This window comes from Theropithecus gelada, chromosome 7a (assembly GCF_003255815.1).
Source record: "Theropithecus gelada isolate Dixy chromosome 7a, Tgel_1.0, whole genome shotgun sequence".
Classification (NCBI taxonomy): domain Eukaryota; kingdom Metazoa; phylum Chordata; class Mammalia; order Primates; family Cercopithecidae; genus Theropithecus; species Theropithecus gelada.
This window is the reverse complement of record NC_037674.1, coordinates 17,138,794-17,153,864: the sequence shown is the minus strand read 5'-3', so window position 1 is coordinate 17,153,864 and position 15,071 is coordinate 17,138,794. Positions and strand designations below refer to the sequence as shown.

Genomic DNA, 15,071 nt, shown 5'->3' with positions numbered 1-15,071 from the left:
TTTAAATCACCCCTACATTACTTATAACACCTAGTACAATGTAAAAACTAAGTAAATAGTTGTTATACTGTATTGTTTAGGGAATAATGACATGACAATAAAGTCTATACATGTTCAATACAGATGCAATTTTTCTTCTTCCAGATATTTCCAATCCACAGTTGGGTGAATCCACAAATACATGCTTTCTATATTTGTGGATACATGCTTTTCCATTATACACTTGGTCCCTCCCAACTGTGAAGGAGGACCAAGTGCATAATGAACACCCACATATGAACCATCTAGCTTGAGAAATAATACATCTCAAAAATACAGATTTTATGTGCAGTCCACTCAATCACATTCCCTTCCCTCCTTCTCAAGGGTAAACATTCTAAGACAGAGTTTTACCATGCACATCTTTGTAAGTTTTACTAGAAATATATATATATATCTTAACAAAAAAAAAAGTACTACTTTAAATATTATATACTATACTGTATCTTTCTGCAACTCATTGGTTTCATTCAATATTCGACCTGAAGGCCAGGCACAGTAGCTCATGCCTGTAATCCCAGAACTTTAGGAGGCCAAGGCAGGAGGACTGCTTGAGGCCAGGAGTTCAAAACTAGCCTGGGCAACATAGCAAGACTCCGTCTCTACAAAAAAAAAAAAAAATTGAAAATAAAAGTACAAATAAATTACACCTGATATATGCTGATACACAGAGTTCTAATTCCAATTGTTTTAACTGTTACATAGTATTCCACAATGTGAATTTTCCCGAATTTTTTTTTTCCAGAATGTTTGTAGTTATTTAGGTTGTTTCTAAATCTTCATAATAGCAAACAATGCTGCAATGGACAGTCCCATACACGACCCCTTGTGTGAATTTTTCTAGGGCATAGGAGCAGAATTGCCAGGCAAAAGAAAGATATGCACACCTTCAAGTTCAGGAACTGTTAAACTGGTAATACAATGTACACTCCCACTTGCTGTATGAGAGTTCCCATTGCTCCAAACCTAGATAACTGTACTATCAGAAATCTCCATTTTTGCAGTCTCATGAGTGTGAATTGGTAAAGTCACTGTGGTTTTATCTGCATTTCCCTAATTACTTGTGAAGTTGAACAAATGTACATGTGTTTACTGGGCTTTTAGGTTTCTTCTTCTGTCAACTGTCTCTAATATCCATTATTTACTTTTTTGCTGAGTCATCTTTTTGTGACTTGTAACAATTTTTTTATACCCTCGACATTAATCCTTTGTTAGTTAATATGTATGGCAAACACTTTCTTCACAGTCTGAGTTTGCCTTTTCACTGTTTTCACGGTGTTCTGACAGAATTTTTAAATTCTTTTAACCTTTATTTTTAATTAAATTTAAACAATTTAAACAAATCTAATTAAATCTTTAATTTTTTTTTTTTTTTTTGAGATGTAGTCTCACTGTCTCTCAGGCTGGAGTACAGTGGCACAGTCTCAGTTCACTGCAACCTCCACCTCCCAGGTTCAAGCGATCCTCCTGCCTTAGCCTCCCAAGTAGCTGGGACTACAGGGGTGTGCCAACAAGTCCGGCTAATTTGTGTATTTTTAGCAGAGACAGGGTTTCATCATGTTGGCCAGCCTGGTCTTGAACTCCTGAATTCAGGTGATCTGCCCACCTCGGCCTCCCAAAGTGCTGGGATTACAGGCGTGAGCCACCACGCCCAGCCTAAATCTTTAGTTTTTTACTTTAATCTGTTCCCTTACGGTTTTTGTGCTGTGTGTTGGTTATTCTTGGCCCTTTACTATTCCAATCCATTAACATGTTATCTCTCCCCATTTGCTGAATTCCTCTTCGTCTTTCAATACAATTTTCTAAGAAAACTCTTACACAGCTTGTCAGAGAACATTCTCACACAGCAGTTTTCCTGTTACTATTGCAAATATTTTTTAGAGGTTTTGTTTGTTGCCATTGTTTACAAATTCAGTTTTAGTATACAGAACTCATTATCCCAGCAATACTGCTAAACTCATTAAGTCTAATTAAGTTTTTAAGGGCTTTAAATTCTTTCAAGTTTAGCCAGTAGGTAACTGAAGTAGCCTGCAAACAGCTCCGGAGTGAAGAGAACTATCAGTCCTACTTTCTACTCCTTCAACTTTCTCAGTATCAGTAGGAACGAAGAATTATTCTTTCTCAGCTCATAGCTACTTTCATATCATTGTAGTTAATGAGATGACAGGAAAAGTACAATGTCTGGCACAAAATATCTTCCTTCCCTACTCTTTCTCACACCCCAATCCATAATCAATATAAGGCTTACTAAAACAGAAAATGAAATACATTTTCCTGAGCAAGTCATCATTCCTTCCACATTTTCATCTCACCAGTGAAATACGAAGAAAAATTTTCCTACCTGTATCTCATCTGTTCAGCTAGTAAAGTAACCAAATTTAGAATGTAATGCCTATTCTTAAATGATACAAGAAACTAACTTTTGTTGAGTAGTCCATTTATATCAGTTATTATGCTAGTTGTACATACTACCTCATTTAACACTTCAAATGGGGGCATTTTCCTCATTTCATAGGTAAAGAATCTGAGGTTCAGAGAGATTGAAGATTTGCCCAAGGTTAAATACCTACAAACTAGCAAAACTAGTATTTTATAACACCAGTCTATCGGGCTCCAAAAGCATGTTATTCACATTTACACACTGCCTCCTACCAATGACCAAAGAAAATTATCCAAATTCTAGTTCCTCTCCTCATCTATACTAATCAGAAAAAAAGCTAGAGGAAGAAGGAACCAGATCAGTTACCCAGAGCTCCTAAACAGAACATTTCATTTTATTTCTGGTTACAACGCTACAAAAACAACAATCCAAAGAGCAATAAGACTTACGGCTGTTTGAATGACTGTGTGTGGGCCACTGTGGTCTTCAGGTGAGCAACATTAATTTCCTCTGAGAGCTCTTCTACAGTCTCAATGTCCACGTGCTCCTCATCATCCTCAATATATTCTACACAGTTAGTCTGAAATACATCATTACAAAAGTAAATAATGTATTGATTAGCAAGAACACCTAAACTTTTCAACTCACACCTATAATTCAGCACTTTGGGAGGCCCAGGCAGGTGGATCGTTTTGAGCTCAGGAGTGCAAGACCAGCCTGGGCAACATGGCAAAACCCTGTCTCTACAAAAAATACAAAAATCAGCCAGACATGGTGGCGCTCGCCTATAATTACAGCTACTTGGGAGAGTGAGGTGGGAGGACTGCTTGAGGCCAGGAGTTCGAGGCTGCAGTGAGCCAAGACTGCACCACTGCACACCAGCCTAGAAGACAAGAATGAGACTGTCTCAAAAAAATAAAATAAAAAATAAATAAACAGACATCATTAAACTTAACAGCGTCCTCAAAGGACTGCATTGATGCTTCAGTGTTATTTCCAGTGGACAAAATTCAGGTACAGATATATTAAGGTTTCATAAATCTTAAGATTAAATAACAGTAAAATAAAATTTGGTGAGATAAATATAGAAAGGAGAAAAATTCAAGTGCCACTTTAAGGGGGCTTCATGACCAACATCCTATCAGATGCCCACAAATCAACACACATTAGCATACACAGGCAGGTATGGAAATAGGATACAGCCCAGTCCTGCAACTCTCTCAACCCCACAAATTCAGAGCCTGTAAGGAATTTCAGGTTTCAAAAAAGCCCAGGATTGCTGGATTTCCTTATTATACCAAAAAAGGAGTCAATCAAAGTGTTTACTGGGCACCTGTCACAGAAACTTGCTAAATATTTTATGTAACACTAGAGTTATATGGATATATGGGATAAGCAGATCTTTTTAAGGCCACCTTTAAAAATAGTGTTTACTTGCAACATTTCTGTGCCCCCTCAAAAAAAAAAAAAAAAAAAAACTCTTTACTATGCCAGAAACATAGTAAACGAGCCCGCCTCCTGGGCTCAAATGATTCTCCTGCTTCAGCCTCCCCAGCAGCTGGGACTCTAGGACTGTGCCACCACACCTAGCTAATTTTTGTATGGTTTACTAACAGGGTTTCACCATGTTGGTCAGGCTGGTCTCAAACTCCTGACCTCAGGTGATCCGCCTGCCTCAGCCTCCCAAAGTGCTGGGATTACAGGAGAGAGCTACAGCACCTGGTATAACTGCAGGATTTCTAAATAACATCCACAAGGAAGATTTGTGGATTAACTTCCACAAGGAAGATTTAAATTAAAGAAGCTATTCACCACTTCCCTCACGGTATTCCAATGCTAATCATAAAGGTAACATAGGTGTGAGATGTGTAAATAAAAACAATGTTTAGATTTTAGAGATCACTTAATATGACCTTTAAAAAAAAAAAAAAAGTATAACTCGTTTGCTTGTCAAATTCCCTATTAGTACATTCAGGCAATGCCTCCTTGTATGATTAAGATACTTCAGGCTGGGCACAGTGGCTCACGCCTGTAATCCCAGCACTTTGGGAGGCCAACGTGGGTGGATCACCTGAGGTCAGGAGTTCGAGACCACCCTGGCCAATATGGTGAAACCCTGTCTTTACTAAAAAAACACGAAACTTAGCTGGGCATGCTGGTGCCCGCCTGTAATCCTAAGCTACTCAGGGGGCTGAGGCAGAAGAATCGTTTGAACCTGGGAGGCAGACGATGCAGTGAGCCGAGATGGCACCACTGCATTCCAGCCTGGGCGACACAGCAAGACTCAGTCAAAAAAAAAAAAAAAAAAGGAAAAAACCTACTTTAGAGTATCTATTATATCAGTTCCCCTAATAGTAATAACAATTTTCACTGGTTTTAAAGTTGAACTGTTTTTTGGTCTCATGTTTACTTCGGCTGTAAAAAAACACAAAAAAATCTGCAATATAACTGCTAAAGTCAATGAATTTACATCCATTCTTGAAAAAGATTAGGCTAGAGAGAAAGTATAACTCAAATGAATATAGAATCATCCAATTTTAGAGCAAGATCCTCCTTTATAAATGAGACAATGGAGGTACTGAAATAACCAACATAACAACATTAAGACCAGCCTGGCCAAGATGGTGAAACCCCGTCTCTACTTAAAAGACAAAAACTAGCAGAGTGCAGTGGTGGGCTCCTGTAATCTCAGCTACTCGGGAGGCTGAGGCAGGAGAACTGCTTGAGCCCTGGAGGCGGAGGTTGCAGTGAGTCGAGTTCGCGCCACTGCACTCAAGCCTGAGCGACAGAGCAAGACTCCGTCTCTAAAATAAAATATTTCAACATTTTAATTTTTAAAACAGTAATCTTTTTTTGTTTTATTTTATTTGCATAAAGCAATTAAGCATTAACAGAAAAGGACCAGATAACAGAGGCAGAATGAATCTCAAGGAAGTGCGATTCTAAAACAAGCAGTTGTATGACAATCAGTGCAGATGGCTTTCATCTGCTCCTGAAGAGAAGGCTACAGTTCAGATTTTAGGGCACTCCACAGGCAGCTGGTTATGATCTCCCCATGTTTTAAAATCAGACCTTACGTCAGGCGTCAGCAAACCACAGCCCACTTTTTTTTTTTTTTTTTTAATAAGTTGTGGTTTTTTTCCCCGAGACGGAGTTTTGTTCTTGTCGCCCAGGCTGGAGTGCAATGTCGTGATCTGGACTCACTGCAACATCCGCCTCCTGGGTTCAAGCAATTCCCCTGCCTCAGCCTCCTGAGTATTGGGATTACAGGCACCTGCCACCACACCCAGCTAATTTTTTGTATTTTTAGTAGAGATGGGGTTTTGTCATGTTGGCCAGACTAGTCTCAAACTCCTGATGTCAGGTGATCCACCCACCTCGGTCTCCCAAAGTGCTGGGATTACAGGTGTGAGCCACCGCACTTGGCCTTTTTTACTAACGTTTTAATGGAATACAGCTGCTTTTATACTACAACAGTAGTCAAGTAGTTGGAACAGAGAGCCCTCTAGCTCTCTGCAAAGTCTAAAACTATTTACTATCTGGCCTTTTACAGAAAACATTTGTACAACTCCTGCACTGTATCAATACCTGACAGTTACTTATTTCAGTAAATACGACAACCCTAAAAAGGAATCCTATAAAAAACACTTCGGGAAAATAATAAAACTAGGCCATAAAGGTCATATTACAAAGGACGATGACCAAAGTCTAGAATATAAATTCCAGAGACTACAAATAAAAGCAACTCAAGGCAAAATGGTATTAGAATATCAAAAGATGGTATTTTCCAGTTTTTCTCCAAAAACAAAAACATCTCTCTATATGCAAGTAAGTTCTCCTCCAGTTGTAAGGTCACCCATTCCCAATTTCTGATTAACATCTACCAGAGAAGCTACAACCATCTCACATAGAAAACGTCACAGAAATTGACTGGGATCAAATAGGAGTAGTGGTTTCGGGATTTTAAAAATCTAACTTAAAAAGAGTAGGGACTCTCAAGCACCTATCCCCCAAATGCTTAAACCAGCTTCCCATAAAACCAGGCAAGTCTCAAAGAATAAAAGCTCAATAAGTGATGCTTGATTGACACAGCCTAAAAAACTACTAAGCCATTTAAGTCATAATCTAAACCTAGGCATCCAATTAAATGTATTATGTCTTAGTGATCTTCTGAAAAAGCTTCTGTCTCTAATAAATCATTTAAATCCTTTAGGTTTCAGTCACAACAAAAATGGGCTCACCACCTTTTCTACATCATCAACCTCTTCACTCTGGTAGTCAGAAACAACATCCACAATTTCATCAATGGAATCATCGGTTTTCTCATTCTCATCGTCGTCATCTTCTTCCAAATCCAAAACAGTGAAGTCAGCGCTGCTTCTCCCACCCTTCTTCTCTTGCTTTGGTTGTATCTGTTCTCCAGGTAGCAGTAAGTGACCCTGAAAATGTCCATTCCCTCTGCTGCTTTTTGCAGCTCTCCTAGGAACAATGGAGAAGGCTGAAGGATTAGAAATCCTACTCCAAGAATCACATTCAGTTTTCAGAACTCTGGTATCTTCAGTAATTCCACTTTTTCCAAGTAAGTCTGAGATGCCTTGTTCTTGCTGAAACACATCTGAATTTTCCTGACATGTCTTTGTTTCTTTAATTAACTGCTCGTCTACCTCTTTCTTACATTCCTGTGAAGCTCCAACACATTTCCTGGTTAAGGGGCCCTTCAGATGTTTTCTCCATCTTTCTCTAATACTGTCTTTCTCCAGAGAGTCTCCACATTCCTTCTCTTTGGCCTCTGGCTGTGGATTAGATTGCTGCTCCATAACTTTGCTTCCTGACAATTCAAATTTACTTTCTTCCTTAAAGGTGACTGGAAATTCACTTGAGTTTTCTTCTGGATTGTCTAATCCTTTCTGCTGTTCCACCTTCACATCACCAAGTTTTTGATGCTGTACTTTACTTAAATTTTGGACGGTCTTATTACCGGCTTTTTCAGAAATGGTCCTAACTCCTAGAACAGCCACTTTTTCTTTGGAACTGTTACGATTCCTAGCCCCATATTCTTCATTAACATCTTTATAGTCTTGATCTGTATGTGACCCAGTGATACAGGAATGCTCAGATGGTTTGACAGTTGCAGAACCTTCTTCTGGAAGGGATTCTTCATCCAAATGATCACCCCTATCTTCCAAGGAATCATTCAGAGTTTCTTCTGAGGTAGCAGCTCCTGAGTTTTGTTTTATTATGTTAGCCTCAGAGTCTACAGCCTCTCCTTCTGACTGTAGAACCTTCTTGGTTTCTTGCTCTCTTTTTATTGAGTTTGTTTCATCTTTCTGGTCTGGATTCTGAGATTCCCTCTTCATCTGAAGGGAAGCAACATGTTGAAGAATGGAGCTAGGAACAGGCTTTTGTCCTGGGAGCTGTAACAAGGCAAAACTACCAGACTGGAGAGGAATAAGACTGGCTGTACCAACAGGCTGTCCTCCTGAGCTATAGGTTATTTTGGTTTCAGAGCCTGTTTTACTTGCAAAGCTTTGTGGTTCAGGAGGAGAAATCCTCAGGGTCAATGTACCAGCCTGAGACACAAAACTAGCTCCAGAGGAAAGCAATGACGGTGCCTGAGTGATAACATTCACTGCTGAAGAAGACCCAACAGCTTGGATTACAGGATTCATGACAGAGAAAGCAGAAGACGAAGTGGAAGATGGCGGAGTCTCAGAGGGTTTGGAAGGAGCAGGTAACCGGATTCCCATCACAGACCCTGGTTTAAAAAATAAGAGAGAAATTTTTAAATCATGACTGCCCATATCAAGACTTCCGATGTCCTGGTGTATTAACATACCATATGGCCAAGTGATTTAACAAAAGAAAAGTTCATGAAAAATAACTTTATACCTGGGTTCCGAAACATGACAGGCTGTAAGTTGGGCTGGGTATTAGAGCCTCGAAGCTGATGCAAAGGTAGAAGCTGGACAATCTGCCCATTAGGGTGCCTGAATAGGTTCATTCCACTTGGACTCCTAACAGGCTGCAAGACCATTCGATGTCCCTGAAGTTGTGTGTTTGAGACAGGTCTAAGAGTAGGAGAACCCTGCTGCACTGGAATCAACAACAGTCGAGGTCCAGCACGTTTCACTGTGTTAGGAGAGACCTGTGGAGTAGCCACTGGAATTTGAGCAGCATTTTCTGAAAAACAGGAAATGGAAACATAGTACCAAAATTCCCCTTTAACACATTCAGGAAAAAAAGTATTCATACTTTTTTTTTAAGACACAGTCTTGCTTTGTTGCTCAGGCTGGAGTGCAATGACACAATCTCAACTGACTACAACCTCCGCGCCTCCCTAGTTCAAGCAATTCTCCCACCTCAGCATCCTGAGTAGCTGCGACTACAGGTGTGCACCAGCACAGTTGGCCTATTTCCGTATTTTTGGGTAGAGACAGGGTTCCACTATGTTTCCCAGGCTGGTCTCAAACCCCTGACCCTCAAGCGATCTGCCCTCCTCAGCCTCCCAAAGTGCTGAGATTATAGGCATAAGCCACCGCACCCAGCCTAATTTTTTTTTAAGAGAGACAGGGTTGCACTTGTTACCTTCAGTCCTTCAGTGCAGTGGCTCAATCATAGCTCACTGCACTCTCAAACTCCTGGGCTCAAGAGATCCTCCTGCCTCAGCCTTCCAAGTAGCTGGGACTACGGGGATGTGTCACTACGCCTGGCTAATTATGTTATTCTTTGCAGAGACAGGGTCTTGCTTTGTTGCTCAAGCTAGTCTCAAACTCCTGGCCTCAAGCGATCCTGCCATCTCGGCCTTCCAAAGTGTTGGGATTGCAGCCATGAGCCACCATGCCCAGTCATTAAGACACAGAATCTGACCTTGCTGCAAATAACTTCCAATTTGGATTATAAAGTTGCTAAAATTCTGTAGTTTCATAATACATTATTTATGGCTGAGAACAGCCAGACATTATGGAGCTTTACATTTAGAATGGTAAAAAAAATAGAGTACCAATTGTCAACAGGCACATTTAAAGAAATAATACTTTTGCCTAAAGAAAAACGTGGGTATCTCTCTAAATCTGGATTCCTTTGTTAAAGAGATCATTTATGATAAAATTATGCTTCAACTTTATTCTTTTGAGACAGGATCACACTCTGTTGCCCAGCCTAGAGTGCAGTGGTGCAATCACAGCTCATTGCCACCTTGAACTCCCAGGCTCAGCCTCCCAAGTAGCTGGGACCACAGGTGTACACTTTTTTTTTTTTTTTTCTAGAGATGGGGTTTGCTATGTTGCCCAGGCTGGTCTCGAACTCCTGGGGCTCAAGCAATCCTCCTGCCTTGGCCTCTTAAAGTGTTGGGATTACAGGTATCAGTCAATGTGCCTGGCCTCTTCTTTATTTTTTTAAATAAAATCCAGATCCTGCACAATTTAACTTTAAAATTAAAGCTCATAACACTTACTAGAGAGTTATGACTGAATTTCTAAGCTTATACCACCTGAGGAAGATAAAGAACTAAAAATCCTTGGTTTATAAAGGGCTTTTTGGTTTTTAAAATTCACCAACAAATAAGCAAAGCTTAAAGGTTTGTGGGAATTATTTTTCAGAAGGAAAAAATTACATAAAACCCTCAAAATGAAATGAAATTAAGAGACATCAAAAGCAGGGAAATAAACCTGGCTTAGAAGAGGCAAAAGATGCTTTTAAAACAAAAAGAAAAAGCAGAAATTTAATGCAGAAGATATGAATTAATAGAGATTTCAAACCATTAATAGTACTTAAAGATACCCTTTACTGATTGGAAGAGATATTTCAAAATACTAAAGACACAAGAAAAAACAGTATGAGTAATCTAGATTTTTTTTTAGATCAGAGAGATAAAGAGGTAGGAATCATGGTAATAGTAAGCATAAATGAAACTGGTCTAACATTACTATTCAAATTGGTGAGCTTATTTAACATTAACAAATAAAAATTGGTGGGTTTATTTAACAATAAATAAAACTTAAAAAGTTTGCTACTAAAGAGAAAAAAAAAACAAACAAATGAAACAAAAGACTTTAGCTTAACATGGGATTTTCTATCAAACAGGCACTCTGCCCACACAAAAAAAATCATATTTCTAACAGAAAGTCATGCTCATAACATTTAGATGAAAAAATTATATAGAAAATCCAGGACTACTCTTAAATATTAAATAAAACACAAAGACCAAACTTCATGAAAATAATCATGTGCAATTTAAACAAAAAATACTCATCTATCTTTTTTTTTTTTTTTTTTTTGAGATGGAGTCTCACTCTTGTTGCCCAGGCTGGAGTGCAATGGCAAGATCTCGGCTCACTGAAACCTCTGCCTCCTCGGTTCAAGCAATTCTTCTGCCTCAGCCTCCAGAGTACCTGGGATTACAGGCATGCAACCATCATGTCCGGCTAATATTTTTTTGTATTTTTAGTAGAGACTGGGTTTCGCCATGTTGGCCAGGCTGGTCTCAAACTCCTGACCTCAGGTGATCCACCCACCTTGGCCTCCCAAAGTGCTGGGATTACAGGCATCAGCCACCACGCCCAGCCATATTAATCTATCATACATGAATTAAGAAACAAATATGTTAATGCATTCTTAATTTTCAACTTTTTTCTTCAAATTAACTTTTAGAGAGTGATTCAAAAACTAATTCAGACAATGAAAACAATCTTTAATATATGCACTAAATATGTGATGGTTTACTTAAATGTGTGCAAGGGAAAGGAAGGTAAAGAGAAAAAGGAGAAAAATCAAAATTTAAAAGCCACAGATATCAAAGTGCCAACATGGGATCTTCTTTATAAATAGAGAAAAAAACTACACGCACTTCCTTAAGTAGCAGTTACCTGAGTCAGGTCCATTTATTTTAAAAGATTAGAAAATTTGTTAAATGTCAGTATTTCCTGACAGGATGCAGCGGCTCAAGCCTGTAATCTCAGCACTCTGTGGGGCCAAGATGCAAGGACTGCTTGAGCCCAGGAATTCAAGACTAGCCTGGACAACATAGCCAGACCTCGCCTCTACTGAAAACAAAAAAAAATTAACCAGGTGTGGTGACACATGCCTATGATTCCAGCTATGAGAGACTGACATGGGAGGATCACTTGAGCCTGAGATGTCGAGGCTGCAGGGAGCCATGATCATGCCACTACACTCCAACCTGGATGACAGGGCAAGACCCCCATCTGTGTGTCTGTCTCTCTCTCTATATATATAATTTTTTTTAAATAAAAATACATTTTTATTAAAAATATATCTACTTTTTTTCCCTCAAATGGTATTATAGAAGATACTTTTAGGTACAGTCTTTGATGATATGTCTTTAATGTTACTCTAGTATTTTCTAGCTTTCTTCTTTAAAAGAAAGACAGCAAAGCCATGTGCTCAGAATATATAGTAGGTAACAGGAATTTAATGATTTTTTTATTATTATAGTTTCCAGTATATTTCTTTATAGGGTTAACCTCTATTATGCCAAGTAATGCTGGTTTCCAATTAATGCTATCTCTTTTAAAAACACATTTACAGCCAGGCGCTGTGACTCACGCCTGTAATAATCCTGGCACTTTGGGAGGCCAAGGCAGGCAGATCACAAGATCAAGAGTTCAAGACAAGCCTGGTCAACATGGTGAAACCCTGTCTCTACTAAAAATACAATATACCCCGGGCATGGTAGCAGGTACCTGTAAATCCCAGCTACTCAGGAGGCTGAGGCAGGAGAACCACTTGAATCTGGGAGGTGGAGGTTGCAGTGAGCTGAGATGGCGCCACTGCACTCCAGCCTGGGCAACAGAGCAAGACTCCTTCTCAATAAATAAATAAACAAACAAACAAACACACACACACACACACATTTACATATAAAAAAGCAGTTGATTTAAATAAAAATATTAGGCAGGTGACAGTACAGATGGGACTCAGCAAAATATGTGAATGCATATCCTAAATAACTAAAGTCTGAGAAACAACAAAACTATAGAAGAATAAACTACTTTACTGTTTCATGAAACAATTAAGAGTATTGAAAAAGGCTGGAATCCATATGGTTTAGAAGACATGATCTGTTAAAATATAACAGATATGCACCTTGAGATTCAATAGGAAATCAAAGTAGTTTCACTAACGACTTCACTCCCAAAACTATGTATCAGACTAATCATGTTTTATGGGCTTATTTATGGGACGAAGCAGAAGACAGACACATTTAATACTGTGATTCGCAAGCTGAATGCGGTGGCTCACACCTGTAATCCCAGCACTTTGGGAGGCCAAGGTGGGCAGATCACGGAGACCCAGACCAGTCTGACCAAAATGGAGAAACCCCGTCTCTACTGAAAATACAAAAAATTAGCCAGGCGTGGTGGTGGGCGCCTGTAGTCCCAGCTACTCAGGAGGCTGAGGCAGGAGAATCGTGTGAACCTGGGAGGCGGAGGTTGCAGTGAGCTGAAATCTCGCCACTGCACTCCAGCCTGGGTGACAGAGCAAGACTCCATCTCAAAAAAAAAAAAAAAATATATATATATATATATATATTCATATATATATATATATGAGATTCACTTTTCCCTTCAACAGAACTTAAACTTACAAACTAACTCCCAATCTCTTCTTCCATAAAAGACAGAGAGGAATTTAGACCATATCACTAAATGCAAAAATATTTAAGAGAAAAACATCAATAACCCAGACAGAATTGCTGTTGGGTAACTACTTCCCCTCAAATTCTGCAAAGTTTCTTGCTCTTTTCCATATTAATTCCTCTATGAGTGGATTAAAAGAACCATTTACTTTAGCTAGTTGCATCTAGATATAAAAACTACACAAAGCATAGGATATTCCTATTTCAAATTCATTCAACCTAAGCCAATAAAAGAAATACTTTAACTAAAAAGTTTATAAAAATATTAGAGCCCTAAACAAATATGCCTCCTTGTTTCTATTTCAATCAGTTCGTGTCCAGGAATTAAATAGATCCTGATTCATTAGTGATTTTTACTAGACAAAAGGAGATGAAGTCTGCTCATCTGTCTCTAATTAAAAAGCAGCACCCCTGCACCCCACAAAAGGAACATCTGCATTTGGGGCTCCCTCCTCAAAGATGTGCACCCCTAGCTCTCAGCACACAGGTCAGGTTTCCTCCCATGCCCATCTTAGTGGCTCAGAGCTCGTCTTACCTGCATTACTTTAGTATCCTTCAGCCACCACTCCACTTCCATTCTAATGTTTTTGAGTATTTTGAGTCACAATCTCCAGTTCCACTAAACTATCAGTTAAGACTGTTCAAGTTCTCTCTCAAGGTTATCAGTTATTGTTTTTATTAATATTCTGCTTACAAAACTGCATATATTTTCAGTGATTTATCCCAATCCCATATTAACCATGAGCTCTATTAATTTAAGTGTTCAGTTTTGCAGCATGCAGAGGTTTTCAGGAATAACGTGTATCATGTTACAATAGAAACACCTATATTGTTATCCTGATATAGTTATAATCCTGTCACAACCACAAAGTTATATAAATAGGTGTACAGTAATAAAGCAGCTAGTAACATCTAAGCCTTACCTGGTCTCTGGCTCACTGGTGGACTCCCATTAATTCCTGAGAGTATAATAGGAACAGAGCCCAGAGATGAAGTTGGTGTGGTCACCATGGAGGAAGATGCAGCTGTAGTCACCACGACTAAGGAGGTGGAGGCAGTGGAAGCAACAGGAAGAGTTATGGTTGGAGGAGATGCTACCAAAGACTTAGGAAAAGCAACCGAAGCCACAGGGGTAGTTATCCCAGTGGTTTTGGTAAGGTTCACAGTGGCTGTAGACTGGGTAGATGTTACAGGGGTGCTGGTATTACTTTCAGAGACCTCAACAACCCCTGTAGTGGTGGCACCAGAAGAATAAGTAGTTTCTTTAGTTTCCACGTCAGAAATAGCAGTCATAGGTGTCACAGCAGTAACATTTTCTAAAAACACTTGAGGGGTGGTAGTAGTGACAGCAGCAGTCACAGGGCTGCACACCTGAACTGGCTCAGAAGAAACCACAGGTGTGACGACCATTACTGGAGAAGGTCTGATACTGAACTTCTGTGTCCCTGCCAAGGTTTGGGGTGTGCTAACTCCAGGTATCTTCTGCTGCAAGGCTCCAACTTTACTCATCACAAACTGTGTGAACACACCACCAGGAGAGGGTCGAGCCGCTGCAAATAGAAATTTGCAGGTCAAAAATCTTCAGTTCTCATATTTTATCCTCTCAGTGACTGTGCTTACCGACATTTATTGTGCACCACTGGGTCAATTTCTTACAGGTACTACCTACCTGTATTATTTGTGCCAATTTCTTTTTTTTCTTTTTTAAGATGGAGTTTCTTTCTGGTTGCCCAGGCTGAGTGCAATGGCATGATCTCGGCTCACTGCAACCTCTGTCTCCGGGTTCAAGCAATTCTCCTGCCTCAGCCTTCCTGAGTAGCTGGGATTATAGGCATGCGCCACCACACCTGGCTAATTTTTGTATTTTTAGTAGAGATAGCGTTTCTCCATGCTGGTCAGGCTGGTCTTGAACTCCCGACCTCAGGTGATCCGCCTGCCTCGGGCCTCCCAAAGTGCTGGGATTACAGGTGTGAGCCACCACACCCAGCATCTGAG

General features: G+C 39.7%; 1 protein-coding gene across 3 annotated transcripts in view; it reads right to left on the bottom strand.

Moving 5' to 3' along the window:
• The window catches only part of MGA (MGA, MAX dimerization protein), a 106,776-nt gene that overhangs the window by 11,995 nt on the left and 79,710 nt on the right, over nucleotides 1-15,071 (bottom strand). For 2 of the 3 annotated variants that reach the window (XM_025390742.1, XM_025390743.1), the window contains exons 15-18: nucleotides 14,000-14,626; nucleotides 8,309-8,599; nucleotides 6,664-8,174; nucleotides 2,869-2,999 (exon numbers count right to left, since the gene is read on the bottom strand). In XM_025390742.1, coding sequence (XP_025246527.1) covers nucleotides 2,869-2,999; nucleotides 6,664-8,174; nucleotides 8,309-8,599; nucleotides 14,000-14,626 — 2,560 coding nt within the window. The remainder of the gene's footprint in view (nucleotides 1-2,868; nucleotides 3,000-6,663; nucleotides 8,175-8,308; nucleotides 8,600-13,999; nucleotides 14,627-15,071) is intronic. The other variant, XM_025390744.1, reaches the window with a different exon arrangement.